Source organism: Nelusetta ayraudi, unplaced genomic scaffold (assembly GCF_046127955.1).
Source record: "Nelusetta ayraudi isolate G7.1 ecotype Tasmania unplaced genomic scaffold, CSIRO-AGI_Nayr_v1 ptg000018l, whole genome shotgun sequence".
In the NCBI taxonomy this organism is placed as follows: domain Eukaryota; kingdom Metazoa; phylum Chordata; class Actinopteri; order Tetraodontiformes; family Monacanthidae; genus Nelusetta; species Nelusetta ayraudi.
The window spans coordinates 2892307-2915044 of NW_027466068.1; the positions used below are offsets into that span (position 1 = coordinate 2892307).

At 44.0% G+C, this 22738-nt stretch overlaps 2 protein-coding genes across 2 annotated transcripts in view; both read right to left on the bottom strand.

The window, feature by feature from the left end:
* Window positions 1-15043, bottom strand: part of srrm4 (serine/arginine repetitive matrix 4) — a 70798-nt gene extending 55755 nt beyond the window's left edge. Inside the window, exon 1 of the mRNA XM_076025805.1 lies at window positions 13960-15043. Within this exon, the coding sequence (XP_075881920.1) occupies window positions 13960-14198 (239 nt within the window). The 5' untranslated portion in view covers window positions 14199-15043. The remainder of the gene's footprint in view (window positions 1-13959) is intronic.
* The window catches only part of suds3 (SDS3 homolog, SIN3A corepressor complex component), a 141858-nt gene that overhangs the window by 1636 nt on the left and 117484 nt on the right, over window positions 1-22738 (bottom strand). The gene's annotated exons all lie outside the window — the stretch shown is intronic.

Here is a 22738-nt window from a genome sequence, read left to right on the forward strand (position 1 = left end):
TGATCTGTGGCACCGGATCCGCAGCTCCGCTGGGTTGTGCTTGAAAAGTGCACCGAGCTGCAATGTTTCATGTTTGGGTTTGTTTTTTTTTTCTTTTAGACCTCAACGAAAAATTTTATTTTACCGTCGAGTGAAAGCACGGCCACATCTTCGATAAAAAGCCACATTACGGCGCCTCTGGGGGGGGGGGTGTCGTTCTCCCGCTGCTTGCCAGTTCACAAGTAGCAGGAGACCAGGAAACACCAAGCCAATGTCAGCCCAAAAGTGAATGGCGAGTATTGCAGCTACGTTGCAGCATGAACGGTTCATAGCGTCACATTGTTGAGTTGAATTCACTGTGCTGTTAGCGCCACTAGCATATCGTCTTGACGTTGCTCAAAGATTTAATTGCACAAAGAGCAATTCAAAAAAAGGTGTAGGATGAAAAAATGTATCGACTGTAAATACATTTTTAACAGCAGGTTTATTACAGGGTTTCTGCAGGTCTCAGCAACTCTCATTTCATATTTTTAATGCCCTTTTTCATGCCACTTTAAACTAATTGCATGCTATGGCCTGGGCGATATGGACTAAAAATATATGTAGGCTGAATATCGATATACGATATATATATATCCTGATATTTTTTCTACAAAAATCAACAGTTGCAAAATTATGGCACTCCTTACAAAATACCGTTATTTTGTTTTTTTATGTGATAATCTGAATCCAAACCATCTCCAAATTACTCAGCCATTGAATTTTTCTTTTACCAACCAATTCCTCCTCTGCCCGCTCCGCAGACATTTTTGCTTCCTCCATGATGTTGAAGGAGCCGTTTACACGGAGATGGATTTTTTTGAAACCACACATTTTTGAAAACTCTCTCTCTCGAAAAAAAAATAACGCATTTACACAAAGCCATCTTCTAAAAAAATTGCCGTTTACACGGATATGCTGGAAAATGATGTAGTACCTATGCCAGGCCCGGTGTGGTGCTGCAAGTTTAGTCCATGAATGCGGAAGGAGAAGAAGAAGAAGAAGAACGCCTGAAGCGCGCCATGTTTAAAGAACCAGGAGCTTTACAAGCATCCGGTGTTGTGACGTGGTGCACTGGCCTTGAAAAATGGCCAATTAAAAGGTTCCGCCTGTCAACCATTATGCTATTCTTCCGATCAAAATTAGATTTAGATTAGCAGTACAATTACAATTAGCTTTTTAATGCCATTTCATGCCTGAATTTTCACAAAATCGGTTTAATGCCTTTTCATGCTTTTTAATGACCCGCGGAAACCCCGTATTAGCCACCTGTTTTGTAAGCACTCAAAACAATCCTCAGCTTTCCCCCCCCACCCCTGCAAATGATTTGTGTTAAAGCAGTTTGTATTCCAGGAGTTTGGGTTGAATAAAGCAAATTCAAAAACACAAGGTTGAGTGCTTATATTTAAATCAAACGGTTCCTGTTCCAACATTTACATTCATATCCCGCTTTGCTTACTGTTTTAAGGTCGAGCGGATGTGACAGAAATAAAATTACCTTCCTGTCGGGTCATGATTAAGTTCTTCACAGCCCATCACGGCACCTTGCTTTGCCTCGCTAATCTGTTGCAGCCCTGTGGCTCCATGAGGGAGAGCTATTCCGTAAAGGAGTGCCTTTTTTCGCACACACCAACAGCATGAAATTCAATCCCTTGACTTTTTTTTTATTTGTTTTTGTTTTTTTTGACAGCACCATAGCTGCTTGTTAGTGCTGGCCTAGCCTGATGTGTAAAACTGCCTGCTAATTTGCAATGAGAACTTTAGCAGTTAACGTTAGCGTGACAGTGGCGGTCCTGTCACTATGCCTCCAAGTGATCATGCGCCCTTTGGCCGGATGGTTAAGCGCGCATTGGCTATTACCTGGGAGTCTGGGCTTCAAAGCCCGCCCTAGACCGGCTGTTTCCAGGCAAGTTTGTCTGGTGAGCTACTCACTCTGTAAGAAGTGATTCTCAATCCATATTTTTGAATGCTAACTAGACACCCCCGTCACTTTTTTTCCCCCCCTTGATACAGGATGGGAATAGTGACATTAGTTTGCCAGTGAAGCACTCAACAAAAATAGACCCTGGTGCTGGTGATATTTTTACATTTGGCGAAAGGACGGTGTGAAAACTGCATGATTTCATCCAGCTTCACAACATCACCCTCTCCGTGATTTTCATTCTCGCTGGTCTGGTTGCTTCGCTCAAGGGAGTGGCTCAAGTTTCCCGTTTCTCCTGATTATTTGACACATAGAAACAAACAACCATTCACACTCACATGCACACCTACAGACAATTTAGAGTGTTCAATTGACCTCACATGCATGTTTTTGGACTGTGGGAGGAAGCCGAAGAACCCTGAGAGAACCCACGCAGACACAGGGAGAACATGCAAACTCCACACAGAAAGGTCCCAGGCCCGGAATCGAACCCACGACCTTCTTGCTGTGAGGTGGCAGCGCTAACCACTGCGCCACTGTGTCACCTTATTTAATAATATAAATAAATAATAAATTCATAATTTATTTATTTATGGATTTAATCCATCAAAGCTCTTCACCCAAACTAAAGGTTTACTATGTCGGCAAAATGCATTTTAGCTGTTGGAGCAAACATGTTCCAGTGAAACATCTCGTACCCCCATGAAGTCGTGTGCAAGAGGCAGCAATGCCTTATGAGAGGCGGATTGTCCTGCAGCCAGCAAGGGCGAGCGGAGGGATGAAAAATGGAGGAGAATTCTGAGACGCAGCAGTCAGTCGGCCTTGAAATTATCTAATTCAGGAGATGAGGAGTTGACTTTGCATTTCAATAATGCACAGCGTCACCCACTTCAGGGCCTCCATTCGCCAGGACGAATCATGCAATGTAAGTGATTTTTTTTTTTTTACCCTCTCCCGCCAACCCCCCTGAAAACTCAGGCTGACTCTCAGTGAAATTGAACATTTTAAACCCAGTCTCTGGTTGTAATTCCTGTCTACCAAACGGCTCTCTGAAATGTTGGCCTGTGTAGCTACATGATTAACACTGGTGTTTCCAGTTCCAAAGGCCAAGAACCAGCATTTCACAACTGGAAAGAGCTGTTTTGATTTGGTTGTGACTTTGTGGGTAGTTTCCCTTGGAAAAATAAAAAGATTTTAAAATACATTTATTTTTATACATAAAATGTTAGGGAATGTATTTTGTAGGACACACAATTCAAATCAATAATTCCAATTATATGTGTTTTTTTCCTCGTGGCACCTCCCACTTCTTGGAAATAACAACATTAACACTCCCGCCCCCAGTAGTCAAGTTGGGGGGGGTGGCATCCACCCTGAAATAAACACTATCAAAATCACCCCCCCCCCCCCCCCCCGCCCCCCTTTTAAACTGCCATCCCCCCTCTCCCATCCCCCAAACATGCAATGACGGAACGTGATTGTTATTTTCGATTGTTGATGCCTGATGCCGGAGGGAGCGGCACGAGCTGCAGCAAGAGCGATCCAGAGGATTGCAACATCAGCCTGGCCAAACGAGCGGCTGGACAACGTGATGTCAGGGAGTATTTCAAAAAGGAGAAAGTCAAAGGTGAGCAATAAATCAAAACTCACGAATCTCAGTCATTGCTTTTTTTTTCTTTTTTTTTTTATCTACAAAAGTCACCAGACGCGCCACAGGTTGCATACACAATATCAACACAGGTAGTTTTCCAACTCGCTGAGAACTCACATTCACGTTAATCTCTCGCTGTGTAGATTGCAAAAACACGGGACTTGTCATTCAGCCACGTTACATTCGGATTTATGAGCGTGGCAAACGTGGAACAGATATGTGCTGTTAATGTTGACAAGAGTTTGTCTCAAATATCTTCCCACTATTAATGATGAAATATTCTTCACGCAGCTATATTATTTTCACCAACAGGACTCATCAGGCAACAAAGACAAGTGAAGATGTTAAAAAGTTAAAGTTAAAATTCTGACATTCAAGGCAGGTGACATTAAAGAGTATCTCCAACAGTTTCCCCCCCTTCTGGGACCTTTTCCTGGGGCCAATCATTTAATATTACAGTGAATATGATAAATGTGATTTGAATCTATGTGCTGTGCATTCTGTCTCTTACCCAAGAACAAGTTTGTGTGATTTATATGCTCATTTTTATCAAACCCTATAGTGTTGTTTTCTTCCCATAGAGGAAAGCCAAACACGGGTAGCAGGAGGATTATGAGGAGAAGAAGGTTTGATTTCCTTTTGGCTTTAGACCAGGGATTATGTTAACTGTGAATTCCCAGGACTGTTTTTTCTCCACAATGATTTAAAATCTGAAGGCTTTCAGTCATCTTTTAATGGAATTAAGTAATTTGTAATATAGAAACGGATTATATCAATTTTTTTTATGACTGTCAAAATGACAGTGATTACAAAAAAAAAGTCTCGTGCAACCTCTAGTTTAGAATCTTGTCTCTTTCGATTCATGTGCAGGCCTACAGTACACAGCTCATTATGTCTGTGCAAATTAATCTCTGCTTGATTTTGTTGTTTTTGTTGTGGCAAGACAAAGAGAGGAGGTAGCAATAGGGCGAGGCAGTGCAAACGAAATGAGCATCTCAGAATCTGCCAACCCATGTGAGAAGGGAGAGAGCAGTGACAACCAGGAAGCAGCAGTATTACATTTAGAGGAAGAGGAGAAGGAACAGGTTTACAGGTTTGATTATTCTTCATGCTGAGTTTAGACCCTTTTTTAAAAATTCATACGTAGGCCTGCACCCTACTATAGCTCATCATGCCAGTGGAAATGAGGATAATTAATTTATTCTTAATGTTGTTGCTTTTGTTAGTGGAAAGACAGAGAGAGGACGTAGCAGTAGGGCGAGACAGTCAGTAAAGTCTTGGCTTCAAAGTCATTGCTTAGCAAACAATCAGAAAGCAAGAACCTGAAAAATTGTCGACAAAAAACATGATTTCAACAGTCTTTGGAAACTTATTAGATACTGAGACTTGGAACCGAGAAACTAAAAACTGTTCACCCTGGGGGAAAATAGGAAAAGTGTTAAAGTAAATGCTGCAGTGTCTTTAAAAGAGATAACTGGGGTGATTTTGCGCTTAAAATAAACTTGGCTTGACTTTATTTGAGAAGATTCAGAAGTCTTATTTTCAGAACACTGTCGCCCTTAAATAAACCAACGTAGAAGAAGGCGGATGAGGTATCTAGGTTTGGGTGCACAAGCCAACGTAGTTCACTGGCAACCTCGGCAAAGGGAGGGTTAGCGCTGCAATCTAAAATGTGACCACCCAATATTATTATATTATTGGCATTTTTCTCCACACCAACCGCCACTCAATAAATATTTCCTCTTCCTCAACAAACAACAACAAAAAAACATTTCCTCTCCATTCTGACGCTTGCTTTGAACAACTTTGGCTGCCACACAATTGGCTGTTGGGCCCCAGCGCCGTCGTCCGACCGCCGAAGATCAGGCCAGCACCTCCACTGCCCCACTCCTCTTCTCATGACTTTACTCCATCTTGAACATTGCATGTCTACATGTAATTTAATTCTCTTTTGCCCAGACTCGGCAAAAGATTGCTATTCATGCGCTGGGATGTGATATTCAGTAGAATGTAATAACCACCGCTGCCCCCCCGAAGGCCTGAAATGTCAATCACAGTCTCTTTGTTCTTTCCTTCTCTCCGTCTCAGGCTCATCTTCTCCACACAGTCTCCACATACACCCGACTGTACCGCAGTCACAGGCTTTTTTTGTTTTGTTTTGTTTAATGCAGATTTTCCCCCCCCCCCACACTGTCTTTTCTTGTCCTTATAGGCTGTTTTCAAGCTGTTTCCCTCACATAATGAAGGAACACATCACGTAGGACTCGTGTCAGTGATTTCTGAGTGAAAACGCGTCTGTTGCTGATCCGTCTGCATTTGGTTTCGTCTTACGAGGAAGCTTGGATGAAAACATCATTTTTTTTCCCCGGCAGTGTCTGTTTTTCAGTCACTTCGATAGAAAGAAACTGAGCGGCCAGAAGACAACAGACAGGTCACCAGAGACAATGAGGTTTGAAAGAGCAAAGCTGGTCACTATGACGGACTCACAATCAAATGCACGTGTCTTGCCGAGCAGCAGCGGTTTGACATGTACACTTTCAACCCCCCCCACCCCCCCATCCCCCCACCCCACAAAACAATCCCGACCTGACCTTAATTTACCACTTCCTCCCTTCCCTCCCCAGCACCCACACACACACACACACACACACACCCACAAACACACAGGTAGAGAATTTTCTGTGCTAATGGACTTAAATGTCACGAGTCTTCACCAAATGTCACTGCACTCAATTTTGAAATAGAATTTGGGGAAGCAGGTGCAGAACGGCACCGTTCCATTCCACTTCGCTCTGGATTTTTACACCAACAATTAAAATCACAAGTAACAAGGGTGTAAACCTTTACACAAGACCAACAGAATAATTTTGCACCCCGGTTCACACCGGACGCAGAAGAGCCGCGAAGCTACACGCCTGCAAAAATTGCACACGAGCCGCAGCCCTTTTGTTCACACCAGATGCACGCGGCTTCGCAGCGGTCGACAAGCGCTTCCGCTCAGCTGCTGTTTACGCCAATTCAGACACTACTTCTCCACTTCCAAGATCAATTTTACATCGTCCATGTTGACTTCACAACAAACCCTCTCTGCCTCTTCTCTATTCCTCTTTTCCTGTTTGTTCGTGACACCCAAAACCCCAAACTCCCGCCCCGTAGCCAGCCCACTCCGTTGCTCACTTTTGCATGTGTGTGTGTGTTTCATGTCTTTCGCACTCTGATACAAAATACTGACAAATATAACATACACAAATATGATCTAATTTGTAATTAGTGGTATTTTATTTTGAAAATTGCTTTATTTAAAATCTATTCCTGTCCAATTAATACGCATCGGGCAAGGCTCACACACAAAACAGAGCAGATAGATAAATGCATGGTGCGAACCGCTTCGCGTCTGGTGTGAACGACAACATTAGTTAACATGGACGCTGAAAGGAAGCGGGCGTTAGAATTGTGGAAATAAAGTAACTCAGGCATAAAAAAACAACAACCCTGATCAAACACACCTGGCTCTCAGTGGAGCAGAAAATGTCTGAGTGAAACCACGACAGATTCCTTCACTCGCTCATTAAACACGGACGTCTCTGTCGACTTGCAAAGCTGTTAAAACTTTTTAATGTTGTTATTAAGATAAGCGTTTATAAATTGCTTAGCGCAGAACTAAAATTTAGTTGAGACACAACACAACAAGCCAATTAAATTCAGTTATTCAGTAATAATTTAATTAAGCACATACATTCGTCAATTCGTCAATCCGGCATCGACTTTAGACTTGACAGACTTTTCACGTGGAACTAAGTATTCATTAGGTGTACAATTTCGCAGCCCCTAGTGGCGAGGAAATACACTACAACAACGTTACCATCAGTCCCGCTTGTCCTACTTCAGTTCATGTCAGTCTCATAAAAATCATGTAAATCCTGAGCGGATCCAACAAGTACGCTTCCTAACTGGCAGAACCAACAGCTGCTACTTAGTAGCACGTTAAAAAAAAAAAAAAAAAAATCCATACACACGAGAGTTAACAGCAAAGGGGCGGGACTACAACACAAACACCATCAGTATATGTGGCGTGTCTTCACCTTCATGTTCGCAAGTCAAGGAGCCGGGCTTGCAATATCGCGCAACAACCCAGGTACTTTTGTATGTATTTAAAGAAAACAACAGTGAAACAAAACTTGTTTGCCCCTCCCAACTGTGTCTCGAAGTATCGCTGAGTGTAAAAAAGACAAATAATAATCAACCAAACTGCTGGTATCGCACAAAATGCAGGTATTTAAAGTATACTTAAGCATTGTGTTCATCATAGGTTCAGATTCAAAGTGAAATCTGCTTTATTGTTTGACGGCCAAACTGAACAGTGTTGAAGCCGATGCATACTGTTGACGTTTCACAGTAAAATCCAGTGCATTGTATATTATGATTTAAATCATCCAGATCCACCGTGTTTTCACATCATTGACTTCCTGCCTGAACGATTCTACCTGCTGCGATTGACGCGGTAGCTTCTGGTGTGGCGTGAAGCGTCTGCAGTGCGATCTGCTGCGCAGCCGCGAACTTGCCGTGTTCGAGGACAGGCAGCATCACCTCCTCAGCTTCAACCCGAACTTGACAATATAGCTACAAACTGAGATAATCCTTGTTTTGGGTTAATTACACATAATGCTTTGTTATGTGTTTATCGCTTTATTTGTTCATGCAGACATGTTTTTTTGTTATTTATATAAATAGTTTTGCTTGTTGATTGATGGACTAGTGTGGGTTTGGGTTCCTTAACCTGATAAATTGAAAGGATTTGTTACAATAACAAGGCAATAAGCTGAACATATATTTTTCCATCTACATGATATTTGTAAATTATTTAACAGTGAAAATGAGTTTGACACCGCTGTCTTATCCTCATCCAGATGTTTTAGTAAGTGTCTGAAATGTGAATGAAATGAGATGAGTGTCAGTGCTGCATAACTGGAAAACAAACATCAGACTTTAATATTAAAGCTAGGGAGCAATAAAATGTTCCATACGGCTTTGAGACCTCCTAAGACTATTAACAGGCTCAATTATCTGGTAAATATTGCATATTGATGTATCAATAAACATCAATATTTATTCACTGCTGTTATGGGATTTATTCAGTAATTGCCAGTTTTTTGGTTGTTTTCTTTTGTGCTACTCTGTAAACAAAAAACAGATCAGTTTGCTCGATTTGATCCAATTTCCTGAAGCTAAAATCATCCCGCTGCTTGTTTCTGCTTCAGTCTGTTCCAGAAACCCTTCATTATTTTTTGAGCAGAGACTTCCTGCACTGGTGAATGTGGCCGTGTGACCAGATCAAATGTTTTTTGTTTCCCTCTATTGGTGAAATAAATCCTTGCCTTCTAATGGCCTTCTGCAATTTAATTTGCATTTCCCCAAAATAATAGCTGATCTACAGTAGCTTGAACTAGCTTTTTTTTTTTTTTTCCTTTCACTTGTAACAGCTTTTTTTGGCTTCAGTTTAAACTGAGTCATATTTTTGTATGTAAAAAAAAAAACCACATTAATATTATTTAATTAGTCATTGTCACAGAAGAGAAGTTTTAAGTGAAACTTGCATAACAACTGAATTATGTGCTACACATTTGTGTTGAGTCATTTCCTTTGATTTTGACAGTCTTGTGTTATATTTCAAGACAAAACTGGAATTTAAATGACTAGCTATGCATAAATTTAGAGAGAAAATCTGTGTAGATACAGTACATATGAATACACCTCCTATATTGTCCTGTTTCAAATGCAGAGACGGCTGCTGCTGCTGCTGCCTGCAGCGTTTGAGTCACTATTTGTTTTTTTTAAATTTGTTTTGTGGGAATCAATATCGGACATGAATCCATGTTAGGTACGGACTTGTCGTCCCCAGTTCCAGTCAGCATGCGAGAGAGGGATCTGCCGTCGACACAAAGAGGACAAGTCAACGCACAGCGAGGTGATGCTGCAAGGCGGAGGGTGGGAGGGTGGGGGGGGAGGGGGAGCAGGAGTAGGAGGAAGAGGAGGGAGAGAAGGGGAGGAGGTGTGGGAGTCAGTTGGAGACACTCAGAGCAGCAGCAGCAGCAGCAGCCGGGACACGGAGAGACAAACACCTCATCCAAAACTAAATCATGTTTGTCATAGTCATGGAGGAGGAGGAGGAAGAGCAGGAAGAGGAAGAGGAGAAGGTGGAGTAAGAGGAGGGGGAGGAGGAGACAGAACACGCGCGCTTTCACTTCTAGTGGCGCTGACTGTTGCCAAGAAAACTCCTCAGGAACTGGAAGTCTCAGAACTCCATACACATCATACACTGGAAAAACCTGCTCATTGACTACATCTCCTTGGAAAATACAAACAACAATCTATTACCACATCAATCACGACAGCCCATTGTTACCTTCACTCCCATAGTGATCATAATTTATTGTTTTTTAGTTAAAAAACATGACAATTATAATATTGATAATTAGTTTTTCATACTCTCAAATCGCACACACTCATACACAAGCACACACACAAACACACACACACACACACACACACACACAAAACCACAAATTGTTGATTGTTGTTCACACCTTGCTTGTCTGTCCCGTATTGTCACTGCAATGTCATATTACACAATAAAAAATAAATAAAACCTTTTCAGATAATAAATCTACTTTGTTCACACTGCATTGTGGGCCCAGCTTCGTTTGAACTTAACAGAAGGGGAAAAGGAGCAGGAGGAGGGGAAGGAGGTGGAGGAGAGGGATGAGGAAGAGGAGCAGGAGGAGGAGGACAAGGAGGGGCAGGGGGAGGAGGCACAGGAGGAGGAAGGATCCAACATGGGCTTGGTTGACAAGTCTATATCTTGTTTTGTTTTTTTGTTTTTCTTTCCTTCTCTTTCCTTCTCAGACTCACACTAGTTTCACGAACTTGGTTCGGGTCTCAGGAGCTTCAGGGCAAAGAGACGCGTGTGCCTCGAGCACAGCGAAGAACAATGCGGAGAAAAACTCCTTTTGTCTGGTTTCAGACTGGAGGTGTTTCCATCAGATGTTCCATGTCAGACTTGGAGATTCCCTGTGTGACAGTGTTAGCCCTGTGTTTACAGCTCCCTGCCGTCTACCTCTGTCAAGACAGCCTCAGTGGGCAGGGCCAAGATGACAAAATCACTGACCTCGAGTGAGGCACGAGTGCCCTTTGTGACATCACCAAATCCTTATTTGCACAACTGTGTGAGGAAGAAATGGAGCATAAGAAGCAAAATGATGATGGACTTATTCTTCACATATTCACATATTCATTCTGGGTGAATATGTTCACAGTTTAGCTGACATCTATTTCATGTTGCCAGATTCCACCGGCCTGGAGCTGCATCACGATCAAAGCCCAGCTGAGGGACGAGCAACGGAGCTGCACCAGTTCAACACGTCTGACAGGGAAACAGCACAAAAGGGCTGAGAGACACACACTTTTGTTTTGACGTCTATCACACGACTCAGCCACCCTTAACTGATGCCCTAGCAAAGCTTTGACACTCACGCTGGATCTTACGCCACTGAGTGATGTCATCAGTGATGTAATCAGTGATGTCATCAGCGCATCAATGATGCTCCATCAGAAATCACAACAACAGCTTCTAAAGCATGACAAGATCTTTTCATGTTTCTCCTTCACCTGTTTGATTTTCCTGCATTCTTTGCTGTGGTAAGGGGCAAGAAATACACACACACACTCATTCACTCACTCACTCCTCTGTTGTATTCACTCCAGCCTCCCATCTGCCACAGAGTTGGAGAAGAACCCCACTAACACGGCACACACTCATACACAAGCACACACACACTCATACACAAGCACACACACACTTATACACAAGCACACACACACACACACACACACGTCCTGCTGCAGGTAGAGAAACAGGACACACACTTGCATGACAGCAAGGAGTTCAGAATGTCTGCACACACACACACACACGCGCACACACACACACCCTTCAACAGGGTTGTTGTGGGTTTTTTTAGTGATGGAGGGGCGGAGTGAGTGGCAGTCAGCGAGCTCCTCCCCTCCACGGTGCAACTTGCCTGGGGCGCAGGAGACAGTGGTGGTTGTGGGGGGAACAAAACTCTAATTACTCCTCAGTGGCTCACAGCCCCTCCAGCACTTTGATTCAGAGTCAAGACGGGGGGGTGGAGGGGGAGGGGGGGGGGGGTGATGCGAGAGAAGGGGAGAAGGAGGAGGGAGAAAGAGGAGGAGGACATAAAGAAGCAACCAGGACAAACACAGAAAAAAAAAAAAACCCTGTGCTGACTGAACATGACTCCCACCCCCACCCCCACCCCCACCCCTTCACTATTCCACTGTGTGTCTCTGGACTCGTCTCTCCCTCTCAGCTCACCCTCCTCCCAACCCCCCGCAACCGACACTGCTCATGAAGCCTGAGTCCTCTTTTGTGAATAATGATGTTTCCCGTTGAGCTCGAGGCCACGAGTTCTATTCTGTTCTGACCATCTCAGCGTTTCTGTCTGCGGAAAGAAAACTCCTGAAAAAATAAGAGAACGTAATGAAGGGTGGGAGCAAAGGGAGGAAGAAAGGAAGGGAAGAAGGAAGGAAGGAAGGAAGGAAGCAAAGAAGGAAGGAAGGAAGTCCAAGTCGCCTGCTGCATCCATCCTGCTCACATTTAGCCCGCTGATTACAGTCTCAAGCAAAAACCTGCTATGTGTTCTCAAGGAGACACAGTGGGAGCAACGGATGAGCTCCTTGTCATGATGAGGAGCTCGACATGGAGCGGCTACAGACACACGACGGTCAGAAACTGTTTGTGAAATGAAGGAGGCAGGATGAGGAAATATCCTCTGGAACGATGGAGAACCTGGAACAACGACATCGCATCAGCCCAAAGTCAACTAGAATAGATTCCACTGCTGAACGAACCCACACAACCTGCCAGAGTTGGTTCTCAAATCAGCGGCAAGATGTCTCTTCTTCCTGGAGACTCTCACTGACTTCTGTTGTTGGTGCTGCGGCTGTTACTGCTGCTGCTCTTACTGTGCCGCCATCCTGGTCACGGTCACGATGACGGAGCCCTCAGAGAGGAATAGCCACTTGAGGTGAAGCTCTTCCTCCTCTTCTTCCTCCTCCTCCACCTCCTCCACCTCCCTTCCTCAGACAGCCCGGAGTGGAAGAGGCAGCTCCAGCCTCCCTAGAGCATCTCGGTCTAAAAAAAAGGCAGCAGACAGCCAACCACTGTCATCGCATCGTCACATTTCTCTGTTTTGTGGTTTAATTTTTTTTGCTATTGTTTCTATTTCTCTCCATGAGCTCTGCGCCTACTTGCCCTCACTGGGGGAAAAAAGTGGGGAGACAACTACATTAGAATTGGAGGCAAAGTTTAGGGCGAGAACATTCTACCCCACAAACAAAAAATAAGCTGCGGGTCATGTGCAGCGTGACCTGCAGCTGTAATAGAAACACCATTAAAGACACACAATGCTGCTCCAGTGTCTCTGTGTGGGGTGAAATGGGCCATTTTAATCCTTATTAACAGTTAATTTCACATCACACAGTGCATGGCGGCTGTCAACGACATTTAAAGGTCAGCCAGAAAGTTACGTCCTTTTAATACCCCGCACAGCGTGGAGGAGAAAAAAGTCTAACCTGTTGGATCGTTTCCTCTGTGCACCCTTACACACACACACACACACACACACTAATGACCGTGAGCCATCTCCTGCTGCCGTGCGTCGTGTTTGACAAATATTGGCAGCAGGTGCAAGAATCAGACCAAAGAAGAGAGGGAGGAGCAAAGAGGAGGTCAGAACCACAGGGAAAGGAGGAGGAGCAGCAGGAGCAGCTGCACCTCTTCTTCAAGTCAGGTGGATAAAGGGACAGGAAAGAGAGAGAGAGAGAGAGAGACGGAGAGAGGGAGGGTGGGGGCAGAGGGCGAGCGTGTCACTAAGGATGTCACGTGATCCAACCGGGACCCAATTAACAGAGCGCCTCTCTGAGCAGCAGCGGCCAAATAAACAGGGTTCGAGTGAGACGACACATCCTGCAAATGACTTTTTAGATGGTGGTGGTGATGATGATGATGATGATGATGATGATGATGATGACGATGGCGATGACGATGACGATGACGATGATATGGATTTTTGCACCTCGATCTGGGTTGGGATTGAGAAAGTACTGTCAAAAACGTGACCTGTTGTTTTTGTCGGATGTGTGAATGCAAAGCAAAATAACCAGCAACCACAACACAGCATCAAAACGCACGCACGCGCGCACACACACACACACCCACACACTCACACAGCTCAGTCAAGAACCTGATTGCAGAAAACTTAAAGCAGCACAGTGGAGGTGATAGACTCACTCGCTGGGCCTCCTGCGGGAGGTGATGCTGGCCACAATGATGCTTTCTGGTCGAGGTGTGGCCACAGCCTTGGACGTCCCCTTCCAGAACTTCTCAAACAGCAGCTTCTCCTCCAGCTGCTGCAGGTCACCGCTGCTGCTGCTGCAGTTGCTACTGCCCTGAGACCCACTGAGGGACGGCATGGGGCCGAGGGGGCTGAGCAGGGGCAGCAGAGAACACCGGGGCTGTATCTGCTGCATCTTCTGAGCAGCTCCAGGAGGAGGAGAAGGTTTAGGAGGATGAGCTGTCCTGAAAGAGAAGAGTCACACACAAGGCAACTTGTTGTTTCACTGCTGCAGCTTCTGCTACTGCTGCTGCTCCTTTTGCTGCTGCTGCTCCTGCTGCTTTTCCTGCTGCTCCTCCTCTTCCTCCTGCTGCTGCTGCTCCACTCACAGCTGCGGGTCAGTGTGTCAGAGTGTGTGTCTGCTTTGGGTCTCTCAGTGCAGCCTGACAAAAGCTGACACTCCACCCGAAAATAAAATAAAAAAGAAGATAAAGGAGCCCAGTTGGATGCTATTGTTCTCCTGGACGAGGAGGGGTAGGAGGGAGGGAGTGGGGGCACAGGGTGATTGTCTTTCTCTCTTTATTTTCCGCCTCGTCCCTCACATCTGCTGTTTTTTGGGGGAGAGGGTCGCAGTGCGCCTCTGTCTCTCTCTCTCTCTCTCGCTCTCTCTCTCTCGCTCTCTTACCCCTGTTTGCAGCTCCGAAGGAAAAAGGAAAAAAATAAAATGAAATACTGGGAGTCCCTCCCAGGAGTCGGATCAGGTTCTAGTCCAAAGGAGTGGAGGAGACCCCTCCTCTTTTGCCCCTCCTCTCCCGCCCCTCTCTCGCCCTCCTCCTCCCCCCAGCAGGTTCCTGGAGTTGTTGATGATGACGGAATGACGATGTGCAGCCGTGCGATCCTCCTCACCCTCTTCCTCCTCTTCCTCCTCTGGCTCTACTGGGCTCACGGCTAAGCAGGTGGCAGTGAGAGCATCCTGTTGAAGGAGGGGGTAGGGGCGTGGGGCGTGGAGGTGGGGGTGAGCGAGAACGTGCGTGCTGGAAAGAGAGTGTGTGAGGAGCCGAGTGAGCAGCTCAGCTGAGCACCGCGGTTTTGTGTCCCTCAGCATGTGACGTCAAAGTGCGGGGGACGGGGCTACAAGCCGGGGGGCGGGGCTTTGACACTCGCCCATGCTCTCACTCTCTGTCTTTCTCTCTCCCTCCCTCCCTTCATGACAGACTCTCCTATCCATCCTGCCAACGATGGACGTTGGTAAACAAACTCAAGAATAAAGTGAATATGTTGTCTTGGCCATTTCATTTAAAAATGGACATATCGATAGACAGATTTATCCCCAGGAGAAAATATGCATTGCAGCTTGACAAGGGAATTATTGTACATATATACATATGTATATATGTATATATGTATGTATGTATATATATATATATATATACATATATATATATATATATATATATATATATATATATATATATATATATATATATACATATATATATATATATATATATATATATATATATATATATATATATATATACATATATATATATATATATATATGTATATATCCCAGCCCATTCACTTATGTCCTTTATGATGGACATTTTGTTCACCTGTATTTTCCTTAAATATTTGGAGTTACCCTATCAAGCCCTATAGTACTCTGTAGAGGACATCCTGCGCTTTCCAGTGATGTCTCATGTGTTGGGTTTGCATGCTGGGAACTTTGCCTTTATCCAAGATGGCTGCCATAACAACAACCACATTTTACGCAAAGAGGAGAGTTAAGTCAAATATTCCTTATCTGTTGCTATTTTTACCATGATAATTATATATATTCTTGTTCATTAACATGTAAATAACAATAATTTTACATCTGAAATCAGATTCTGTACAAAATAGTAGAAGGAGATTCTGATCTGGAGCTGTCAGATGAGGGAAATGATGAGGATGAGTTTCAGCCTGTGATAGATGATGAAGATGATGAAGAAGAAGGAGAATCTGAGACAGAGTCAGAGACAGAGCAGGAAAGTCGTCGCAGGCACACGACACACCACACAGTCAATGACCTCCAGTCGACCTTTCCCATGATGCAATAAAGGTAAGGATGACAATGACAATGATGAAGATCACTGGTGTACACGGCGAAGGCAGAGTGACATTTACTCTCTGCTCTTGAGTCGTCCTTTGCTGTTTATGCAGCAGGAGCCGGTCTGCCAGTCAAGGGGAGGAAGCTCAGCCATGCGGGTGCAGAGGAAGAGGAAGAGGAAGGTGAAGGGGTTTGAAGGGGCAGAGTGCAAAGTGCAGCCCAACTACTCCGGTGTTTCGGCTCGCAAACAGTTGACAACAACACGACAAAGTTGAGCTCCATCCAAAAGAAAAAGAAAAAGAAAAAAGGTTTGCCACACACGCTCCAATTAGTGTCGCAAACTCAGATTTTTTTGGGGGTGTTTTTGAAGAACAAATTGGAGTTGAGCTCCGATGGAAATGTTGCTATAGCAGCGTTGGGGCTAATCTCTTTAGCCGCCGCCATTGTCTCCAACTCATAAGAGCTCCTTTGTCCCTGTCTTCTTCTCTGGTTTTCTAGAGCAGCTTGGAACCGATCTCATACATTTCCCCTCTTGTTCCATAAAGGAAGCTGATTGGGTACAGACTCCGTTAAAAAAAAAAGAAAAAAGTACATACTGATCTGAGGTTTGTGACATGATTGCGATTGATGTACAAAATATTCCTAAACTGTATTCAAAGGTGACCTATTAAACTAATTTTTAGGGATTTGTATTTGAGTTCTGGCCCCTCCAGAGCAGCAACACACGATTCCCCGCACTGAAAGCTTTGTAGATCTGTGTATCTCGCTGCTTCGCTTCCTCGTATTTCCTGCATCCTGTTAAAACGGTCTATTTTACTTCACTCCACCCCCGGCCTCCTCAGTGTACGCCTCCCGCCCAGCCCAGTCCACTGTGATTGGTCACACTCTTCGTCGCTGCTGAGCCTCACTTCCTCAGTTTGCCGGTGCGGCAGTTGAAAGTCAACGGCAAACTTTATGAAACGTCACAATTTAAACATTTACCGTCGGGAAGGTTTCACCCCTTTAGCAGTAGTGTACTGGCTAATCCAGCTTCATACGGACCCAGTGTGGGCTGAGTTACGGCTGCAAGGCGGACCGAAGGTCCCTGGACGTTTTTGTGCCTTCCGTGTCCCCGGAACCATATTTTACTTTGTGTACTGACCGTGTTTTTGTTTTGGTCTTTTGCAAGACATTTTAATAGGGCTTAGATTGATTTTGCTTCATACCATTGACTTGTATCAAAACACTGTCCTAGCAGAGAAAATATGGACGCTGAAACGATCACTTGAGTCATAGAGTCGTTTATTATTAGACAAGAATATCTGCACAACTTAAGTCCACACAAAGCACAAAGCAGGAAGAGCTCTATACAACCGATGTTAACACGCCAGCACTGTAAAAATCACTACAAGAGGCGAAACTTGTGACTCGCTGCCTCTTCAGTTTCGCTGCCAGTGAAAACAGCACACAAGCAGAGCACGAAGTTAGCAGTGGTGGCTAACAGTTCATCAACACGATTCAGCAGTTGTACTTTGCAAATAGTCTTAAATCTAAAGTTCCTTGAGGTCACAATACACTCAAAGTCCTCACTGACTATTCTCTCATCGTCCACCGGCCGAGTCGAGCCCGTCTCCCTCCCGTTGCCCACAGGGCCGGCGTTCCATCACATCCGCATTAGGCTGAACAAACCTGTTCTCCGTTCGTTCCACTCTGACGGTTGTGGTCCTTGGTGCTTCGGTAGTCGCTCGTTTTTTTTTTTTTTTTTAATTCCCTCACACCGAATAAACTTCTGGGGCAGAGCGGGGAGGGCGGAACCAGTCCGAGAGTATGCCTGAGTGTGGAAATCCGGCACACATTGACGTCAATGTAATCCCAATGTTAGAAAAAACTCAGTGAAACAGAGCATTCAGAACCATGCCCAACAACTTGCAGGGCTCACGTCCAAATGTATGAACCTCATTATTTGACAATTTGGCATCATTTCACACTAGGATTCAACATTGTAACAGTATTTAGAGCTCAGAAAAGTGGAAAAGCATCATAGGTCCCCTTTAAGTAAAAGCACAGATACTAATTAAACCCCTTTAGTCAAGTCAAAGTAAGAAATATGATGTTCTGAAATGTACTTAAGTGAAAAGTAAACCTGATTTTCTTTTTTGCCATTATTGAAACAATACAATAATTGATCATTTTGCATAAGTGAGAGTCCAAGAAGCCACAGGTCAAGCAACAGCAACTATAATATTAAAGCTGCAAGCAGCATTCAAGGGACTGAGCCCACCTTGCCACCGCCTGCCGCGATGTCTGCCACCTGGCCACGAGCCCCCGACACCCGCCTACGCTCTGCAACGCCTGGCGATTTCGCCCGAAACCCGCCGATGCCCCACGACTGTTTCTAAATGTCACAATCACATTTAGAAACATTTGATTTCTAAATGTGATTGATTACTGTGTCATTTTGGATATATTAAGCCCTAAAGTTTTCAGTATACCATACTGAATGTTACAGGCATCCTTTCAATCCCCCCCAAAAAAAGAGAAGAGACAAACAGTTGACTGTGCTCACTTTCAGCTCACATATGTAGTTGTATGAGCGATGTGATTTGTTTTCATAATGTGGAAACAAATTATGTTTCATCTAATCATCTATTCTGTCATTGCAACTGTCATAAAGGTAAGACAGCATTTTGCAAAAAAAATTGCTTAGCCCTTTGTTGCAGTGCAAATCTATTCACAACCTGTCATACTCATTTGTTTGTTTCCTTCCTCGATCGGCATTGTCTGTTATTTTGAAAAACCGGAAGTGTCTCGCTCAGCATTGAACTACCGCTGACTTTCTCAGTGGACTCACTCGCCGTACGTTCGGCAACGCAGGCGCTCTGAAAATGTAGAAGCGGCTGGCTTGACTGCGCGAAGACGAACGACGGCTCACTTGACCACAGTAATCTCCGTGGGGACATCAAACGAGGAGAGCTTCCTCCAATCTGGGGAGGCGTGGGGAAAAAGGCTATTTACTCGGCCATTTCTGAGTCTACATGAAAGATATTGGTATCACCTTGGAGCTACGGGCTTCACGTAATAAAGGTGTAGACGTGGCAGCGAATGAGGCGTCACGAGTTTCTATCGCCACTGACAACGAAGTGAAAGTACGGCTGTGAAATTGCCTTTTACAAATAGGTGGGGGGGGGGAATGCTAAGCACGGGGCCATTTCTGCCTCTACATGAAAGGTATTGGTATCATTTTTTTTTTTAGCTCAGGGCTTCAGGAATCTAATTGTCACTTAATCCACTGTGTGAATAACGGTGTAGGCGTGGTCAGTGAAGAAACGGACAGTACATGTTTCCACTTTAATTTAAGCAAGTTGAAATATCTTTTTTTCTGTTTGGAAATCCATATTTATTAGAGCGTGCGAAATGTTCTTCTTGAAGAGAGGAACGCATTGGTTTTTGTTGCACGAATTTTCGACGTTCCTAGGGGGCGCTACGGCCATTTAAGTTTTTTTTCCTGAAATGTAGGTATTTGAAATCTGGAAAACAAATGCATCCACCTCTGCCATTTCTGTATCTACAGGAAAGATATTGGCATCATTGTTTAGCCAAAGTCTCAAGGAATCTAACTGTATCAAGTTTTACTCGGTCAGAATAACAGTGTAGGCGTGACCGGTTAATGAACTGAGAGTCCCATTTGGAGGAGGTGCAAACAAATGGAAATATCTCACTTCCTGTTTGGAATTCTTCGTTTGTTAGAGTGTACGAAATGTTCGTATAGAAGATAGGAACGCGTGGGTTTTGGTCCCGGGTCGCTACTACGTTCCTAGGGAGAGTTATGATTTTTGAAGTGTTTTGAAGTGCTTGCTTCCACATCTCAACCTGTAGGTGGCACTCTTTTGCTTTACATCACAGAAAGATTTCATCCGCCTCCACATGTGACCAAAGTTTTGTTGAAATCAAAGAATTTTAAGTGGGTCACAATGGGGTAAACACTCTTCAATGGCTCTAGGGGGCGCTATTGAGAATCTTTTTTTTTTTTTTGTACGAACTCAAATTTTGGGGAACTTCTGAACTGCATAAAAATATTTTGTGAGTTTTGGTGTCTGGGAAGGGCATCAAAATGAGTATAAAAAAAAGGTGAAAAATGCGTACATTTTGAAACGATGGAAATGAAACCAATCGAGCGAATAAGTTTTTGTCGGGACGGTCGCATCTCTGTCCTACTCAAATTTCGAGGCCGTAGCACTTACAGTTTCAGGCGCAATCCCTTCTGACCTAGTTTCAAACAAGTCAAATTAGCTCACTTCCGGTTTGGTTTGGCTAATGGGAGTATATTTATTAAAAAAGTAGGTATGGATTGATTGAACACGTGGGTCTTAGTCCCATATCTCCATGACTTGCGTTGAATATTTTATAGCAGTATTTTTGTTTTGGCTTCTGTAGGTGGCGCTATTGAGCCAATTTGAAAATTTCCTTTAAATTAATAATTTTTTTTAGCAGGTCTGACCTGCACGGAAGTTTGCAAGACTTTTGGTATAGGTTAAGGGGGTCAAAATGGGGCGAGAAGCCGTGTAGGAAGAATAATAAGAAACATAGCAAATACAATAGGGTCTTTCACAAGTCGTTTTGGAACTGGTCTTCCGCGGGCTCAGTCCCTAATAATAAGTGAACAGAAAAGTAACAGACATGTTTTTGAAAAGTTAGAAGTAGAAAGCACAGATGTTTGTGTACAAATGTAGGAAGTGAAAGGAAAACGTTGTCAGCAAAACGTTATCAAATTAGAAATACTCAAGTAAAGTACAGATACCTGAAAAATCTACTCCAGTCCAGCAACAAAGTATTTGCACTTTGTTACTTCCCACCTCTGACTCTGTGAAGGTATTGTTTATGATCCCCTGACCTAACAGCAAACACTCTGGCCATTCTGTTGGTAACTGAAGCTGCAGACTGGAGCACAAATGCAGACAGTCAGAGTGAGAAGTCTGACAGTCAGAGAGGGGAGGATCAGTAGAAACAGAGTCAATGACAAGTCAACCTGAAGAAATTGAACACATGATGCCTGCCGCTCTGCAATCAAACAGATTGATCAAAGCCGCGCCATACCCTGGTCAGGTGATCTATCCCGGCTGTTTACATCCCTGCACCTGATGGTTGCTGGTTCCGCCTTCTTCTCTGCTGCTGCCTTATGGAAGGTTACATCTTGCTAAAATCTACTTGGTGGAATCTTAAAAAAAAAAAAAAACAGGCCCTCATAAATACTTAGTTAGTTCGGCCTTGCGCGGAGCCTTACGAAGCCAGCGTTTTCACTGAAAGCACACAGACCGAAACTGCAAATTTTCAAAAACGCTCTCCAGGGTGGAGGAGTTTGAAAACGCAGCCATTCCCGGCTTCGTGTTAAACCAATCTTTTTTGGAAACGCTAATGTCACAGCTCTAAACCCCAGACGCAGACGACCATTCACCACAACAACAACCACGTCGGGCAACGGACCTGTTACTGCTACTGAATGATTAGCCTGCAATCTTACCATTAACCTCCACTACAACAAACCGCAAATAATAGTGAGCAATAACACACAGTGCTCGTGGATTGTGTGCAAAATGAAAATAAACACATTGAAAGTGATTTGCAAAACCTCCTGTTTTACTTTTATTTATTTTCTTTTGGGTCGGCGGACTGAGATATTGGAGCAGGAAACCTAAATGACAAAAATGTTAGCAAACTTTTACTCACAAGACTCCCAGTCAACCTTAACATATCCCTCTTAAGGCAAGGCAAGGCCAGGTAAATTTATTTGTATAGCGCATTTCACACACATGGCAATTCAATGTGCTTTACATGATTAAAATAAATAAAAAAAAACAAGCAAACAGAGAAAGTGCAGAATATGTATAGGCACAGGAGAAGAGGAAAGTTTTCAGCTTGGTTTTGAAAATATCTACGCTTGATGAAAGTTTGACTTCTGTTGGAAGCTGATTCAAATGATTTGCAGCACAGTAACTAAATGCAACTTCTCCATGTTTATTTGTCACTCTGGTAAGCACCGGTTCTTTCGTTTTCTCCACGGTGCTAAGTGTAGTGCGGCATCCGGACCCCATTGTTCTTTATGCAAAACTCTTGGAACTTTATTGCAGCACAGCTCTCCGGTGAACTGCATTCAGGGCACTAGAGGTGAAACCTAATTGACTGTTGTACTCCTCTTCAGACACTGCGATCTCCCTTGAGATCTCATCAAACACACACTCTCGGTCGGACACCCTCACCCACAAATCACAGTAGGGATCAAGCCTCTAAATATTCACATGACTCCAAGCAGAGATTAGTTTTATGGTGCTTATCGTTCAGCAGGACACTCCACCGGACAAATTCTCATCACCGGATCCTACAAAGCAACTTAAAATCAAACAATGCTAAAATGCTATTTTCCCTTCCACAGAGACTACCTGAAAGTCACATATCTGTGGCCACCATCACAAGTAGACTAACAACGGACTTTCCTCCTGAAGGAAGCCTCAGGTGGAGCAAGACCGACCCCAAGGGGTTACGAACCGAAAGTGTTTCCGAGTGGTCAATATAACGTTAAATGAACTTCAAAACTGCACATCAGTTTTCCACATATCAATGTTACGGGCTGTGAATCCTTGCTGCTATGCGATGGTTCTAGCGTGAAGTTG